This window comes from Cydia strobilella, chromosome 2 (assembly GCF_947568885.1).
Source record: "Cydia strobilella chromosome 2, ilCydStro3.1, whole genome shotgun sequence".
NCBI classification, from domain to species: domain Eukaryota; kingdom Metazoa; phylum Arthropoda; class Insecta; order Lepidoptera; family Tortricidae; genus Cydia; species Cydia strobilella.
In genome coordinates, this window is record NC_086042.1 from 28,495,085 (window position 1) to 28,514,337 (window position 19,253).

The 19,253-nt window shown below is 38.0% G+C and overlaps 2 protein-coding genes across 2 annotated transcripts in view; both read left to right on the forward strand.

Moving 5' to 3' along the window:
• The window catches only part of LOC134755272 (uncharacterized), a 234,927-nt gene that overhangs the window by 158,657 nt on the left and 57,017 nt on the right, over positions 1 to 19,253 (forward strand). The gene's annotated exons all lie outside the window — the stretch shown is intronic.
• Positions 808 to 18,066, forward strand: LOC134755189 (protein SAND). Its single transcript, XM_063691705.1, is given in 10 exon segments — positions 808 to 1,009; positions 1,012 to 1,178; positions 1,492 to 1,646; positions 2,366 to 2,566; positions 3,286 to 3,446; positions 5,917 to 6,175; positions 7,780 to 7,950; positions 9,372 to 9,501; positions 10,715 to 10,891; positions 17,416 to 18,066. Coding segments are annotated over 10 exon segments (1,671 nt in total). The 5' UTR covers positions 808 to 900; the 3' UTR covers positions 17,557 to 18,066.

Genomic DNA, 19,253 nt, shown 5'->3' on the forward strand with positions numbered 1-19,253 from the left:
AGTGAGAGTTTAACTCGGGTGAAAGGCATCGTTATAGCCTCGGACTATTGGCGCTCGAACGCAGTGAAAGCGCCAAAATACCTCGACAGAAATGAGTGCCTATCATCCCTTGGTTAAGAATCTACTTATTAATCACCAATTTAAGATTTACGGTGACCACGGTGTCAGACAAGCGCTCTAATTTAAAAAAAACCGGCCAAGTGCGAGTCGGACTCGCACACGAAGGGTTCCGCACCATTACGAAAAAAAAAACGGCAAAAAAATCACGTATGTTGCATACCCATAGGAGCCCCACTTAAATTGTGTATTCCTGCATCTCTTTCATTCGAGTATTTGTATCCGTGCACGTACAGCGTTCCCTAAACCGTTTCAAAATAAAATTGGATTATTAAAATATTTAAAAATATTATTATTCTTAAGGGCACTCCACACTCGTGCGCGAATCGCGGCGCGAAGCCGCGAATGCGACTGTGGAAGTCTAGTTGGCTAATCAGCGAAATCGACTCCACACTCGCGTTCGCGGCTTCGCGCCTGGAGCGAGCTTTACTATCATTTTTTCATTATAGTTGGTCAAACCAAATTGTCAGTAAATAAGAACAAAAAACTACACTCATCCTTTTCTTGTGGGTGCTAGTACTAGTGTAAGACAAATATAGAATGATTCTCTCTGTCTATGTTTGAAATGAGACAGCACATGAGACAGTCCTTTGGCAATCTATACAAATCTAAGATTTCAAAAACCTCGATAAAAATATACGCATTTAAGCAGTAACGAAACACAAACGTCAGTTTGACATTTCTCTGATCGTCCCCCTATCCCATCAAACGAAACTGTAAATGAAGGATTCAGCATAAAATTTAATTACAAACTGTTTTCCTTGCTAATTAACAACTATAACTATGGCGTCGACATCTAAAGACAGTGTGCCGGCTACAAGTGATGTACAAGTGAACATAGGAAGTGATTTAGAGCCTGGGGCTTGTCCGGAAAGTATACTGAATCCTACTGATTCTTTGAAGAATTTGCTTCGGAGATGAGCTCGAGTCTTCAAGAAAGGAACGATTCTTTGACTGTGAAGAGTAGCACTATAAGTGAAATTCAGAGTGAGATTGGAGAGAGTTCGAAAGAAGCGCAAATGAAGACTGCAAAGTCAAGTGATGATTTACAGAATAAAGATGTAAGTGTTTGGTTTATCTTATCTTTGTCTTAGTAATTCGTGGTTTAAATGTTTACTTTGGCTAATCAACTTATTGGCCAAACCTAGAGATGTAGACAACACAGTTTTAGGGTTCCGTACCCAAAGGGTAAAAACGGGACCCTATTACTGCGACTCCACTGACTGTCTGTCTGTCACCAGGCTGTAACTCATGTACCGTGATAGCTAGACTGTTTAAATTTTCACAGCCTTTTTTGCCGCTATAACAACAAATACTAAAGACAGAATAAAATAAATATTTAAAATACAACAAACATATAAATAATATTTCCAGGAATCCATGTCAGCGTCAGCCAGCAACTCCAACCTGGTGGAAGAGAATGGGGAAGTGGAAAGTGAGCAGGATGATTACTTGAAGTCTCCGGAGCTCGTGAACAAGGAGAAGCATGTATTTATATTGAGTTCTGCCGGTAAACCGATATACTCAAGGTGTGTTTCGTTCTTACACACTTTTATCATCTTTTATGTAGCTTGACCTCATAGATGCAAACTCTCTCTCTTCGGGTGTAGGCCTCCTATTTATAGTCTGACGTTTCGAATGTGACGTTACGTGTCTGCCTGTGACGACGAACATAATGTCACATTCGAAATGTGCAAGTTTTTACGTGCTTAAGTCCTTTTAGTTTAAAATTATGTGTTCTTGTTGTTGACTAACTAACGTAATATAGTAGACTTATATTGACCGGGAATCCGGGATATAGACCGTGATTACCTTTTGTATTGTTTGTGAGCTCCCAATATTTCGACCCGATAGTTAATGTATCTTTTTCACGGGTGACTGAAGATAGCGGGTGGGTGGCAAAGTTGTGTAGACCGCGCCCGGTCTACCCTCATTCTGTTTCGAAATATCGGGAGCTCACAAATAATCACGGTCTATATCCCGGTCAATATAAGTCTAGTGAAACTAACCATGAATCATTCAAAACTCTTAACCGTTAAGAGTTTTAACATAATATAGTAGGGCCTCGCTAAAACCAGCTGTTCATGACGGATTACATGAGTTTCATAAATTATTTAAGAGCTATGTCTAACCTATGTTTACAAATAAATGAATTTTTATTTTTAATAAAATTAACTATGCCATATAAAATCTAAATTCTCCCTCCATATTTTTGTTTATAGACAAATCACAACCTAACAACTTTCAGGTATGGAAACGAAGACAAACTAGCTGGTCTCTGCGGAGTGATCCAAGCGCTAGTCAGCGTAGTAGAAGACCACAACCAAGATATCCTAAGGGCCATCAACACCAAGGACTGCAAGGCGGTGTTCTTAGTGAAAGGACCTTTGATACTGGTCGCGGTCTCTAAGAGCAATGAGAGTGAAACACAGTTGGTTTTACAGTTGACGTGAGATTTTTTAACTTTCTTACTTTTTTAGGGTTCCGTACCCAAAGGGTGAAAACGGGACCCTATTACTACGACTCCACTGACCGTCTGTCTGTCACCAGGCCATATCTCATGAACCGTGATAGCCAGACAGTTCAAATTTTCACAGATGACGTATTTCTGTTGCCGCTATAACAACAAATACTAAAAACAGAAAATAAATATTTAAGTAGGGCTCCCATACAACAAACGTGATTATTTTGCCGTTTTTGCGTAATGGTACGGAACCCTTCGTGCGCGAGTACGACTCGCACTCGTTTGTCCACATAATATTGTCTTCGGTTACCGCAATAGTTACTCATGAAATAAAACTATGAAAACGTATGATATCGCGTATATTAAATTTATAATACATCCCGCCGTTTCGAACCCTTTACAGCGTTCGTGTTCAACGGGTGACTGAGGAAAAAATACAAAGTGCAAAAATACCCACATACTAAAAATAATGAACCATCATAGACTATAAACTAAGGCTGGTTGTACATGCAAAATCGGTTCATAAGGCTCATAATCTACCACATTTGTGACGTTTTCAACCAAAAGGTACCACATTGTCGCTTGTCGATAAGGTTGATTTCGAATTGAAGCTATATGGAAATAGCGCCTTATTGATAACCGACAATAAGTATCCTTTTGGTTGAAAATGTCACATTTCAAGAAAAAATATTTATTATTTTCAGGTATGCCTACAACCAAATAGTATCAGTGCTGACACTAACCCAACTCAACAAAATTTTCGAGCAACGTCGAAACTATGACCTGAGGAGACTGCTGTCAGGTGCTGAAAGGCTTATTGACCACCTACTTATATTCATGGAAAAAGACCCAGCGTTTTTACTAGGTAATTTTTAGATTGAATTATTTTTTACTTTTGGAGCAACATACATCTTTTTTGAGATTTTAAAACATGTTCTCGGTCGGTACCATTTACCCAAAAGATTACCCCATATCTCAAAACAGACGCTACTAATGCATGATAAGCTGATAATACTATTTCTATATTTAATATACGTGTCAGCTGGCTAAGTGCATATTGCTCATTTTGCTAGTTTTGAGCAATTAACTTCTAATGGCATTGACAAGTACAATAGTACCTACTTGTCAATGCCATTAGAAGTATTTGACTGTATTTAAAATAAATTATTTTACACCATGCATGAAATAAAGCACCAGAAGATTAATAGAAAAACGTCGACAGCAGTTATTTTTAGACACAATTTCTATTTTAAAACTCGTATACAACTATAAAGAGTAGGTAATTTGATCGTGACGTCACATGCTAGTGTTTCATATAAATTCCATAGTAGCAAATCGTTTTGACAGTTCAAAAAAAGACAATGATTTGACTGGTAGTCAAATACCCAATTAAGGAATTTGATTTTACCTTGTCACAGTGACAAACAATATCAATGGCGCTTTAGTGTTCGACCGAAACCGTTTTTTCATACCGAAAACGAAACCGAAGATGTGTTAAAATCGCTGAGAAAAATGTCGGTGGCGTTTCTTTTTAGAAATACCCATGAACAAAGAAACACCTATAATTCGTGCAAGAGGTATTAGAGGTATAAAAAGCCGGCCATATGCTTGTCGGACTACGCCTATAGGGTATTTGGCTACTAGTCAAATAAGTTTCTGTTTTCGAACTGTCAAAACGATTTGCTACGATGGAATTTATAATTGGTCAAACCAAATTGTCAGTAAATAAGAACAAAAAAAAAACTATACTCATCCTTTTCTTTTGGGTGCTAGTACTAAAAATAATTGTATGATTGTCTATGTTTGAAATGAGACAGTCCTTTGACAAACTATATAAATAAAATAAATAAAAATAAAAAAGCCCTTTATTCGATGTAAAAACGGTTACATATAAATTTGAAAAATAAAACAAACTTAAAATTAGTTTAATTAATTAATTAATTAGTTAAAATTAGTTTTTAATTACATGAATCCCTAGTGGGTAAAGGCGTCCTCCAGTGCTGCCCATTTGTCCCTGTCCTGTGCTAATGACATCCAGTCTGTGCCGGCTGTTCCTTTTATGTCATCTTCCCAACGTGTAAGTGGTCTGCCTTGGTCTCTTTTGCCAAGTGGGCCTCTCCATTTAGTGACTTTCGATGTCCATCTCTTGTCTGATAGTCTTGCTGTATGGCTTGCCCACTTCCACTTAAGTTTCTTTGCATAACAAGGCATCTGTTGCTCTTGTTTTTTCTCTTATTTTAGAGTGTCTTATTTTGTCTATTTTTCTTATATTGAGCATGCTTCTTTCTAACGCGCGTTGGCAAGTGATGATTTTCTTTTGAGCGTTTGCTGTGAATTTCCATGTTTGGCTTCCATATGTCATACATGGCAAGACACTTGAGTTCAGGACTTTAGTTTTAATGGCTATTGGCATGTTACAACATTACAAACTATATATGAAACACTAACATGTGATGTCACGATCAAATAACCAACTCTTTATAGTTTTATACGGGTTTTTAAATAGAAATTGTGACTAAAAATAATTGCTGTCTACGTTTCCCTATTAATCATTTGTTGCTTTATTTCATGCATGGTGTAAAATAATTTATTTCAAATACAGTCAAATACCCTATTATAAATTAAGAAATACTTATTAGAATTCAAGACGAACGCGATCTGAAAGTACAATGCTGTAAGTTTCGGCGCGGTCAAAAAGTTCAGCAGTTTTTTGGCCGAAGCAGAACCTTCGGCCGAAACATGATTTTATGCTGAAACCGAAACACTACCGCTAGGCATCTCGTTAGGAATATATATCTGTGTTCAATAAGGCATTTTCATATAAGTTTAGCCCAAAGAGCCTTCACTCTGAGCGCCCAGGCATAGGCAAGTCAGTCTTAAGACGAAAGAGGAGGACCCGCGCGAAATCATCTTCATTTTCCTCTATGGATATTAACATCATTGGAAATATTTTGACACAGTTAGATGCATACTAACCACAGCTATGCCCAAACGTTTGATTTTTTTCGAATTTTTAATTATTATAAGAGTTAGGAGCATTTAAGAATTTGTATGAAATCTATTTTTCGCTCCTAATTCTTATATAATAATCAATAAATGGGAAAAAGTGAAACGCAGGGGCATAGCTATGGTTAATATACATCAAATTATGTAAAAATATTTTCCATAATGTCAATATCCAGAGAGGAAAATGGGGATTACGTTTATATGGAGAAGCGACTGTCCCCTTTCCTCCTAAGTGCTTTGATGCTTAATCTCGGCGCGCTCAAACCATTTTGAAATTTTAAAGTTACTCCACGAATAGGTTTTTTTCTAATATTTAATTTTGTCTCTAGGTGCCGTCCGCTGCCTGCCTCTCCCAGAAAAATCCAGAGAATCCATAACCCACGCCATAATATCAGCCTGCCACAAAATAAGGGACTTAGTATTCGCAATACTCATAGCAGGCAACCAGTTGATCACTTTAGTGAGAATGAAGAAATATACACTACATCCTTCGGATATACATTTGTTGTTTAATCTGGTGAGAAGTTCGGAATCTTTTAAGACTGCTGAGAGTTGGACGCCGATATGTTTACCCAAGTTTGATGCTACGTAAGTATTTATATATATTAATAGTTTATATAGATAAGGTAACCTATTTAGCTTGAGTGAAAATGGTTTCGTACTATTTGTTCCCCACTATAGGTCGCATTTCTCAACCGATTCTCGTGAAATTTAGTGAGTAGGTTCGATTTTGTTGTCGATTCTTTTATTACAAAAATTTCAAAATGGCGGAACCATATATTTATTCACTTGCTGCTGCTGCACTGCTCAAAGACAGACTCGTAAAATAAGAGACAATTACTATCTATGCTCATAGTAGGCAACCAGTTGATCACTTTAGTGAGAATGAAGAAATATACATTACATCCTTCAGATATTCATTTGTTGTATAATCTGGTGAGGAGTTCGGAATCTTTTAAGACTGCTGAGAGTTGGACGCCGATATGTTTACCCAAGTTTGATGCTACGTAAGTATTTATATACATTAATAGTTTATATAGATAAGGTAACCTATTTAGCTTGAGTGAAAATGGTTTCGTATGTCCGGTTGTTCCCCACTATAGGTCGCATTTCTCAACCGATTCTCGTGAAATTTAGTGAGAAAGTTCGATTTTGTTGTCGATTCTTTTATATTAAAAAAAATTCAAAATGGTGGAACCATATATTTATTTAGTTTTAAGCTCAAAGACAGACTCGTAAAATAAGAGACAATTACTATCTATGCTCATAGTAGGCAACCAGTTGATCACTTTAGTGAGAATGAAGAAATATACATTACATCCTTCAGATTTACATTTGTTGTTTAATCTGGTGAGGAGTTCGGAATGTTTTAAGACTGCTGAGAGTTGGACGCCGATATGTTTACCCAAGTTTGATGCTACGTAAGTATTTATATATATTAATAGTTTATATAGATAAGGTAACCTATTTAGCTTGAGTGAAAATGGTTTCGTACTATTTGTTCCCCACTATAGGTCGCATTTCTCAACCGATTCTCGTGAAATTTAGTGAGTAGGTTCGATTTTGTTGTCGATTTTTTTATTGAATTTTTTTTTAAATGGTGTAACTATATATTTATACAGTTTTAAGCTCAAAGACAGACTCGTAAAATAAGAGACAATTACTATCTATGCTCATAGTAGGCAACCAGTTGATCACTTTAGTGAGAATGAAGAAATATACATATATCCTTCAGATATACATTTGTTGTTTAATCTGGTGAGGAGTTCGGAATCTTTTAAGATTGCTGAGAGTTGGACGCAGATATATTTACCCAAGTTTGATGCTACGCGAGTATGGGTTTTACTGTTTAGTATACAAGGTTGATGTTAGGTTGAATGTGAATTGATAATGATATACCTGGTGAATAATCTATAAGTACATTTGTTGTCTTAATTGGTGGGGAGTTTGGAGTACTTTAAGACTGAAATAGAACTATAAAAACTGATTATATCGCGTATATTGAATTTATAATACATCCCGACGTTTCGAACCCTTTACAGCGTTCGTGGTCAACGGGTGACCGAGGAAAAGCTATAATGTGCAAAACTACCCGCATACAAGAATAATGAACCATAATAAACTATAAACTTTACTTATATAGCCCGCTCTGCTGTTTCTGCTGCTCTTGAAAAATTTGTTTTTAATTCCAGTGGTTTTCTCCACGGCCACGTCTCATACATCTCCGAAGACTGTCAAGCATGCCTTCTCCTTCTAACAGTACAGAGAGACGCGTTCTACCCTCTCTCACAAGCTAAACACACCATAGCAGATAAACTGCGGCAAAATAAATGTTTGTCGGCCATCAACGACGCACTAAACAGGTATTATCCTTCACTCTAACAAAGAGGATATAATAAGATAGAGCGGTACTGTCATAGTAAATTTTGTAACCACTGTAAATTCACTGCCATCTATCGACATACTTTAAAACTAAAAATGAAGATTTATAAATATACGTTAAAATGTATTTAAATATGGATAAATGATTTTTTATTTGCATTAATTATTTTTATATGATTTTGACCCATGTTCTTTAACGGATATGCGTTAAAATTATAAACAACAAACGAAACCGTCAACGTCTATACGAGAGTAGGCCAAAGCTAGTGGCGCCATCTGATCGAGAATCCAATTTTCGTGATTTTCGAGGCACGTTTTTTCCTTAGACTGTATCCATCTATTACGGAGTTATATCTATCTTTGACTCTAATAACTATTAAGTCAAAAAAAATTCATCACACTTGCTCGAAAAAGATCTTATTTCATGCAGGTGTACTGAAGGACAGAGGCCTGTATTGTTCCCTCGGGAGTTATGGATTGTGAAAAATAAGCTATAACTCCCTAGGGAATTATAGCTTAGAAACGTGAATTGTTTTCGCTTTCGATTCAGGTCACGGGATAGCAGACTATTCAACACGCACGGTCTCTATTCAGTTTTCTCTTTCTAACTGTACAGCGAGACCAAGGGCCTGACACTCTTTGATAGAGAAAGATAGTCTTATTGCGATTCCTATAAGAGGAAAGAGAAAATAGTGCCATGCTTTGTCCTTATCACCGACCGGGTGGCATCATAGGTAGGAGGCGATGGCGAAATACCGAAATTTATAAGAGTGAAAGAGAAAAAATCCTATGCTGCCCAAATTTTATATATTCTTTCTCTTACCCCCGGTCGCTCGGTGGCGCGTCTATAACTACTTGTATATATTATGTCTATGAGCGAGACGCATTCTACCCTCTCTCTCAGGCAAAACACAGTATATCAGAGAATCTAGGACTCGATAGGGTTAAATCATTTGCCGATGATCTAAGATAGATGGCGCTTCACACTAATTTTCATGTCGAAAACTCCATCACTCCAAATAAAGATAAATTTAAAACCAAGAAAAGTTGAATAATCTTGGTACGTTTGTATTTTATTTCTTTACCGTACAGTCGCCATCAGATATATCGGGGCGGCCGAGGTGCTCAAAAATATCTGAACCCGCACTCTAACGCCTTGACAATAGAGGCGTGTTCAGATATTTGTGAGCACCTTGGCTGCTCCGATATATCTGATGGCGAGTGTACCATAATGACTATTTGGGGCATTTTCTACGAAAAGGGACCTTATTGTCGATGGCGCTTACGCCGCACAGCATCGCGCGGCATTGTATTTATATCGGAGCATCGTTTATAATGGCGTAAGCGCCATCGACAATAAGGTCCCTTTTTATAGGAAATACCACATTTATCTGTATTTCAGGCATCCAGATTTACCAACTACAGAACCCCTGAAACACATAGGTATACCAGAGATTAGACATTTTATGTACAAGTGTAAATCTACGGCGCAGCTGTTCACTTCAGACCCTATATCTATAGACAGATTGCAGGTAACTATTTATACAGGATGGCTAAAACATGAGTGCATTCCAGTTGCTAGGGAGGTTTTGCGATTTATACTGAGCAACTTTTACTATGGGACCAATCACGAAATTTCCCCTCCCATAAAAGATGGACCAGCTAAAATGTATGAAACAGCCAAATTTTTCGCGATTTCGGGGTTGGTCCCATAGTAAAAGTTGCTCAGCATAATCCCAAAACCTCCCTGGCAACGGGAATGCACTTATTTTTAGCCACCCTGTATAACACTACGTTTTGCCTATCTACTATATAACTCATCATCATCATCGTCCTCGTTGTGGCTCATGGGCGCCTGGGGTCCGTTTGGCAACTAATCACAAGTATTGGCGTAGGCACTAGTGTATACGACTGACCGTCCTACCCAGAGGGGGAATCTAGGCCTGATTGGGATTACTACGGTTTCCTCACGATCTCGACGAATCTAGGCCTGATTGGGATTACTACGGTTTCCTCACGATCTCGACGAATCTAGGCGTGATTGGGATTACTACGGTTTCCTCACGATCTCGACGAATCTAGGCCTGATTGGGATTACTACGGTTTCCTCACGATGTTTTCCTTCGCCATAACGTCACCAGAAAAATCGGAATATTTCCGTTACCAGCCATACAAAACTAGTATCGGAAGGTGACTTTAATAACTAGGGATATCATACGTGCGTGGATTACTTACTACTTTTTAGGGTTCCGTACCCAAAAGGTAAAAAGGGACCCTATTACTAAGACTCCACTGTCCGTCTGTCTGTCACCAGGCTGTATCTCATGAACCGTGATAGCTAGACAGTTGAAATTTTCACTTCCTGCCTCGCACAGCTAAACTGTGGAATGAACTGTCGCCTGCGCTATTTCCGGACCGATATGACCTTCAAACCTTCAAGAAAAGAGCGTATTCCCATCTTAAAGGCCGGCAACGCACTTACAACCCCTCTGGTGTTGCGGGTGTCCATGGGCGGCGGTAATCGCTTACCATCAGGTGATCCGTCTGCTCGTTTCTCGTTTGCCTCCTATTTCATAAAAAAAAATCACAGATGATGTATTTCTGTTGCAAATACTGAAAACAGAATAAAATAATTTTTTTAGTGGGGCTCCCATACAACAAACCTGATTTTTTTGCATAAACGGTACGGAACCCTTCGTGTGCGACTGGCACTTGGCCGGTTTTCTTATTTCAAATCGGTTTCAGGATTACCGACTACGGCATAAAGAAGGCGGTGACGTAGTTAAAGAGAGGAAACTTACTATAATGTCCGAGATCGACTACGTGAGAAACTACAGAAGATTCTGCAGCCAGATACATTGTACCTCTACACCTGCCAAGCTGATCTTTAGATCCAATTCACAAGATACCATACTGGCTTGGGTAAGTTTCAGCAAAGATAGATATAACTCCGTAATAGATGGATACAGTCTAAGGAAAAAACGTGCCTCGAAAATCAAGAAAATTTTATTCTCGTTCAGAGGGCGCTACTAGTTTTGGCCTACAGTCGTATAGATGGCGTTGACGGTTTCGTTTGTTATTTAACAATTTTAACGCATATCAGTGAAAGAACATGGGTCAAAATCATCAAAATAATTAATGCAAATAAAAAAATCATTTGTCTATATTTATATACATTTTATCGTATTTTTACAAATCTTCAATTTTAGTTTTAAAGTGTGTCGACAGATGGCAGTGAATTTACTGGGGTTACAAAATTTACTATGACAGTACCGCTCTAGTATAAGTTACTCTATGGTTTCAGTATTGTTATTACGGAAGAAAATGTTAAGACCTCACGGGGGTTCTGTGTGACCGAAGAATGCCGATTTATAAAACAGCAATCGCATGTATAACTCGGTAGAACCATCGTCGTGAAAGTGTCATGATTTATTTATGTTAACATTTAAGATAGCATAATATTGTCTTCGGTTACCGCGATAGTTACTCATGAAATAAAACTATGAAAACGGATTATATCGCGTATATTGAATTTATAATACATCCCGACGTTTCGAACTCTTTACAGCGTTCGTGGTCAACGGGTGACTGAGGAAAAATGACAAAGTGCAAAAATACCCACATACTAAAATAATGAACAATCATAGACTACAAACTTTAAGGCTGGTTGTACATGCAAAATCGGTTCATAAGGCTAGTTATACACTATAATTATGTTTCAAGTAAAGATATATATATATATATATACGCGATAAAAACTATGCCGGCTCCAACCCTACACCATGGACCCGAGAAGATTTAATTCCCTCCTAAATTGTAGGAGGGTATCCCAATATGGGACCGGCAACAAACTCGGCGGGACACATCTTTTCAAAACATCAGAATGTCCAGCATCATCCAACACTAAGGTCTCACAGTCTATGACCGTTGACCACGAACGCTGTAAAGAGTTCGAAACGTCGGGATGTATTATAAATTCAATATACGCGATATAATCCGTTTTCATAGTTTTATTTCATATTTAAGATAGCAGTTAAATAATAATTCTACTGTAGCAACATTAGTACGTTACCCCGATTAATACAGGGGTAGCTGGGAAAGTAACATTATACTGTTGGCAACACGGTAGTTTTAGCAAATGGTGGGGCACGGAGTAACGGGGACAGACTCGTTCACTTGGGTTGAGACGGTCAAAGAGGACGCATCGCAAAGGACTGGTTAAGTCAGAGTACCTGTAAGTACCTCCATTGTTGTGTTGGTAATAATTCAGAGTAACCATGCAAGAAGCTTCACAAAAGGATTAGCCGCTCGATAATTAATTTAATTATTCGATTTTATATATATATATATCAAAAAAAAATAAAAAAAAAATTATTTTTTATTCGGTAGCTTAAAAAACACAAATTACAATATCTGCGCTGGTGCCTCTTTTTAAGTGAGAAACACTTGTGCTAAGAGAGCACCGCTCTTCCACGCGGTTAGTTAACAGTTATCTTAGAAGTATATAAAGTATATTTAACTACATTTTTTTTTTTTGTTATATGTTTCTTTAATATTTTCTGCTCAATACATGATGGTACAATGGCAGATCTAATGCCTTAAGGCATATATGCTCCACTATATATTAAACTAAATACATGCTTGACTTACACCTCTTTATATATATTTTTACATATTCCCAAACCACTCACTTCCACATCCACTTTCAAATTTTTCCTTGTATATTGTTTCTAATTTGTCCTAATTATTAGTTACTGCCTTTACTGTTCTGAGCTATCTTCTTGCCCTGGGCTCCACGGAAGACCAGCGCTGTAGCATATACCTATATGTTAGAGCATATGCTGAGTGGTGTCCATTTGTAGCCTCTATAGCAGCATCAATATTGTAATTATTACATGTTAGTATAAGCTACTTGTAATTTTACGTGTTAGTGTATAAGATCTTCTTTTTAAATTTGTATGGTGCTGTATGTAGATTTTTACAATAAACGTTTTTTATTCTTATTCTTATAAATGAATACCGAACGTTGCCCGGGGTACGCCAGGCGCTGTGTTACAATCGTAAAGGCTTCGAGTGCGTCTTGCGGGGAGCTCCTTTCATGTACCATGTAGGACACATATGGTGCTGAGTGCTGGGCACTGAAATAGGTGCACGAACAGAAAGTCCATATCAACGAAATGAGGATTCTGGATGTAACTAGAATTGGTAAAGTAACGAGCACATCAGAGGAAGTTTCAAAATAACGCCCATCACTGAGAAACTCTGAACAGAGGCTGAGGTGGTATGGACATGTTATGAGGCGTGGCGACGACCATGTCGTGAAAAAGGCGCTAGCCCTTCAGGAAACCAAAAGAGGACCAGGCCGCCGGCCTGCTACTTGGTGGTCCACCGTGTCAAAGAATTTAGAACGAGCCCAATTAGCTCCATGCATGAATTTTATTTTATTTTTGGATTCATAATTTATATCTTTGGAACACCGGAAATGATAAAAATACTTTTGTAAACCTTAACATTATTTTATTAAAAAATATTTAAAATGTTGAAAATTGTTGAGCGGTTGAAACGCTCATAATTTTTGGCGCGAATTCGACAGAGCGTGATGACGTCACACGTTGGGCGGCCCAACTGACGTTTGCTACTAATGACACTAATCTGTCGAACGCGTGACGTCACGTGGCGTTTCGAGCGTTTCGCTCACTAGCTTTTCGCGGGCAAATTTTTGTACTTTTTATTTGTAATTTTAAGTGATTAAATGGTAATTGAAAACGGAATTGCATTTGTAACATGATATAACGGTAACAAACATCCGAATAAAACATATTTCATCCAAATATAAACTTCATGCATGAGGCTAATTAAATCCATAGACAACCCAGGACAGAAGATCCTGGCGCATGAGAACGAGGAGAGCCGACCCCAAATAATGGGATAAAGGCAAAGACGAAGGGAAAGGGAAAGAGAAGAGGAAAATGTTAAGACACGAATCTGCCGCCAAAAGTCGCTCGTAAAATCGTAGTTACGCCACAGGGCGGACACGCCATACATCAAAAATCACTTGCGTTTCTATGTGTGAACGGCACGTCTGTACACGCGACATGCGTCATAGTGTGAGTAAGTTGCTTAAAAACAGTACTGAGCGGCCGGCAAACGGCAGTCAATCTGCTGTCACGGGGCGAGGGCATTCGAGTCGGGGCGGGGCGGGGCGCGGCCGTTCTGTATGATAATACTATTACTTATTCTGTGGTTACGCTCTCATTCTAAAACAGCATGTTTCATGTAATTTACAGGCAGGTAGGTACAATCGGGGACATTTCCGGTGAACCACTTCAGGTTTTTTGAGACTTTTTTCTTAAGGTGGTTCGATTTTCATACAAAATTCAATCTGCTTTAATTAAGGCACTACACACTATTACTACAGAAATATTTGCTCATTTATCTACTTTCGAATATTCGTTTGCGCTAAATTAATAGAAAAACTTTGTTTCATACAGAAATCATACATAAATCAACGTAATTTTTTCATCAATTTTACGTATGTGTGTGTCACAAATGTCGTGTACAAATACGTTGCGTGCGGCGTTGCCACTCTATGACGTTGGCGACGTTGCCTGGCCGACCTAGCAGGATTTGCAGTGCCGTCATGTTTAGTGCATTTTTTGTTGACAGTGTTGACACTGACACATAGGGTCATGTTTATTGTGAGTTATCAATTTGTTTGTATAAATTCAAAATGATAGCAACGTCTAAATCAAGTTACAAAAATCATCGGTGTTCTGGTCCGCGAAAATCCAGGAAAATTTAGACTCAATTGAAGCGGAATTCATGATGGTGAAGTTTCGTAAGGTAGTTTCACTCCTTCATTGTACATTGTAATTTTCTCGTGCCGATCTTTTTAGAAAATAATTCTCACTTCTTCCGTAATGGTAGGATAATAAGCAGTGAACAATACCTATATAATGTAATTATTACTGTTTTGGTTGCCAAATAGTCAATGTGTCACTAACTCTAGGTTTTTTTTTAGGTATTGTGCAAAATGAAGAGGCATTCTTGGAAATAAAATGTTTTCCTTCATTAGCCAGAAAAAATCAGGACATCCCCACTGCAATAAAGTAAAATAAAACATTTCCTGGGGATGAAAATTATGGAATTTTGTCTATGAATGAAAAACACAATTATTACTAGGTAAGTAAATGATAACTTTATTAGAATCCATATTGTTGCATCATCTTTCTTCCTATAACATAAGAGATTTTGTGCTATCATGATATTATTTTTCTTTCAGGTACAGGGACAACTACGGATAACAAATATGAAAAAATGTTATTTCATTTGTTGTGTGAATCCATCTACACCAACAAGACATCCACTGCTGGACATAGGCCTCCTCAGGGATCTCCACAACGACTGGTGTTGCAAGACCGGCCAAAATATCGAGAAATAAATAATATAAATAAACATGATAAATATCCCGTTTTCTATAATAGTTATAATTAGAAGGCCATGCAATGTTGTTACTCACTGTACCTACTTGAATCCAAAAAAAAAATATAAAAAAAGTTTTAATTTTATTTTACAATTACTACTTTATTATTAGTACATTACGATACAAGTGCGAAAAGTAGGAAATTGGCAACGAGTGGCGATAAATTGAAACACGACCGAAGGAAGTGTTCTAATCGACACGAGTTGCGAATTACCTTTTCGCACGTGTATTGTACAACGTTTTACAGTACATAATTATGGCCCTTTACATTTTCGACATATGCATGTATTGTACCAATTACCGCACTAGGGCGGTAACGTATATGTAGCACCATATGTACTAAAAAGTATTTTACAGTACATATGGTGCAACTTTCTCGCCCTAGTGCGTAAAGAGCACTTTTCATGCATATGTCGAAAGTTTAAAGGGCCACATGTACTGTAAAACGTTGTACGATACACGTGCGAATAGGTAATTCGCAACTCGTGTCGATTTAAAACACTCTCTGCGGTCGTATTTTAATCTGTCACCACTAGTTTCGAATTTTCTCTTTTCCGCACTTGTATCGTAAATAACTATTTCAAACTGCAAGGGTACGATGATAGATCTCAATTCAATATAATTTTGCAACATTTGGCATTATTAGGTTATAAATTGTATGGAGATGAAATCTATCATCGTACCCTTCTAGTTTGAAAAATACTATAGAGGCTGGGCAGTAAGGGATTGCTTACTTGTAGAACTATATTTAGCGCTTTAAAAAAAAACTGATACCTGACACTTACAAACCTGGACTTCCTTGGGCTAGTGCTACTAAGAATCGTCAGTATTCTCCATCCTTTCTGAGTTGGAAGAACCCAAAAAGGTGAGATTTGTGAAAGTCAGGTTTTCAATATATGTGGCGTTTTCAACCAAACGGGTACCTACTTATTGTTGTCATATTTCCATAAAGCTTCAAAATGAAATCAACCTAATCGACAACCGACAATGTGGTACCATTTAGTTCAAAACGTCACATATTTTTATAAAACGTTATAAACTAATTTATTAATAATACTGAATATCTGGGAGAAAAAGAAAACATAAGTAAAAACTCAAAAATGCTCGTTTTCCCAGAGATAAGACCTAGCTAGATCGAACCCCTTACAGCAAATTTCATCGAAATCGTTAGAGCCGTTTCCGATATCACTGAAATATATTTCGGTTATATCGGAATCGGACAAGAATTCGAAGAATAAAAGGTATAAGAAACATAAGATAACACAAAAAGGACAAAAAAAAGTACCCCTGACGTACTAGTCTCGAACCCGAATCCTCTTGCACGTATTTCCACGAACATACCGCAACGCCATTGCAGCATACTTACACTGCATGAAATTGTCTACTACAAGCATCACGGAAACACTGTTTGCATGTGTGAGTAATAGTAGGAAATATCATGACAGAAACACTCTGTCGACTTTAAAAGTGTTTTTTGCACTAATGAAGTATTCAATGTTTATTATAATAGTTCAATATTTATGTAAAGAGTGCGCTAAACATACTTGTAAGTATACAGATACCAACACTATTCCACAAAAAAATAAAACCTGAAAATTTGCGAAAGTGACGCCATCTAGCGGGGTTTAAGCTTTGGGTAACCTAGTCGAACCACCTTAATAATGAAAAGGGTGAAAACAGGTAATAAGACAAACAATAGGTAGTAAGGACAGTTAATTAGTTGTTGTTGTTTAGGCTAAGCTTCGCCTTACAATAAAGATAACCAATTAGGATGCATTTTATATTCCTTATCTTAGTTTACAAATGCCGGCCGTCACAAAGACAATGAACGACAATAAACTTTACCTGAGCTAACCTTACCCACATTTTTAAGTGCCATGGGTCATCAATTTTATGATATCGTCTTATTTTTTTGCCACCCTGTATAAGTATCATTTTCTCATGCTATTTTCTCACATTCCAGATAACAAACGGCTTCGAACTATACGTGACCTTCGATCCCCTAATGGAGAAAGACCACGCCATAAAAGCGGTGGACCGCCTCCTCCGGTGGATCAAACGGGAGGAGCAGAGGATCTTCATCATGAACGCTCCGACCTTCTAGCACGCGCCTTTTAGGGTCAGGAACCCCTTTATGAGGTACAGTGTGGAAGAGAAAAATGATGTGCTGGAGACTCTTTAAAGTTATGGTGATATCCTTTTTAGGTGTGTTCCCATTTGTCCCCGCCGGGCACAGATGGGAATAGATGGTTTCATATAAATAATTTCTATTTGTCCCCGCTTCATTTATGGCGGGTCACGTGGGGTGGGGACAAAATGAGAATACACTTTTTCGTGAGTGTAAATAGGAAATAATTGATTGAAATGTTCTATCTATTGTGTGACCATTGTGTATCAACGAGTGGCATGCGCTCACCAACAATGGCCACATGCTCACCAAGAATGGCCACGCGCTCACCAACAATGGCCACGCGCTCACCAAACAATGGTCACGCGCTCACCAATAATAAGTACGCGCACGCACAAAAGAAACAAAGGCTCTTGTTTAACAGATTACGGTGTTTGGCGAAAAAATAATTTGAGAATATGCAGACTATAGCCGCGTAAGCTGAAGACGCGGGTTCGATTCCCGCCTCGGCCACCAGTGGACTTATTCACTTTTTCTTTAGTGTATGATATTTCAGTTTATACTACCTAGTCGGCTCATAAGTTCTGTCATATACATAGTATCAAATAAAATCAAAAGTTTAAGTTTATTCCGTATAATTTGTACAGCGTTTGAAAGCTTATAAACTAGAGAATCTAAATGTATAACATTTATTCAAAATGACCGCCATAATTATCTACACAGGCTTGAAGTCTTCGTGGCCAGTCGTCAATGGATTCACGCACCACTTTCATGTCGATATTGGCCACTGCCGTAGCAAGAGATTTTTTCAGCGAGTCTAGATTTGCATGAGGTTTTGAGCACACCTTTTCCTCTAAATACTGCCATATTTTATAGTCTAAAGGATTAAGATCTGGGCTAGAGGAGGGCCAATCTTCATGCCGTATAAAGTCGATTTTATTGGAGGCGAGCCAGGCTTGTGTAGACTTTGCCTTATGGGCTGGAGCAGAGTCCTGCTGGAAAACCCAATGCTGGTTTAGAAACATCGTATGGGATAGTGGTTTCACAATATTAGTCAACACCGTGTCTTGGTACACTTTGGCACTAGTTTTTACTCCTTTCTCACAAAAATGCATACTAGTGACGCCCGCATAAGAAACTCCCAGCCAAACCATCACAGATGAAGGGTGATGACCTCTTTGAATACGGGGAATGCTATTAGACGCTTCTTTACTATTGCGAGCGTACACTCTATCATTTTGTTTATTACAGTTTTCTTCTATGTCAAAAATTTTCTCGTCCGAAAACAGTATACAACGGTGCTTATTTTTAGCGTACTTCTTCAATAAAGCTTTAGATCTTTTAAGCCTTAAAGCTTTAAGCCGACCATTGAGAAGATGGCCAGTTTTTCGTTTATAAGCACGAAGTCTCTGGTCTTGATTAAGCACTCTTTTCACCGTGTTTTTGCTCAAACCCATCTGGAGGGCCATAACTTTTTGTTTCCTAGCGGGATTTCTGGCAATGCGTGCCCTAATTGCTTGTACAACCGCTGGAGTCCTAGCTGTACGCGGACGACCGCTTCTTTTCTTGTCATTTAAACTAGAGACCTCACTGTATCTTTCTATGGTACGATACACAAATCTTAGAGAGAATTTTAAATTTTCAAGTAGCTTAAAAATTTTAGTCGGCGAGTG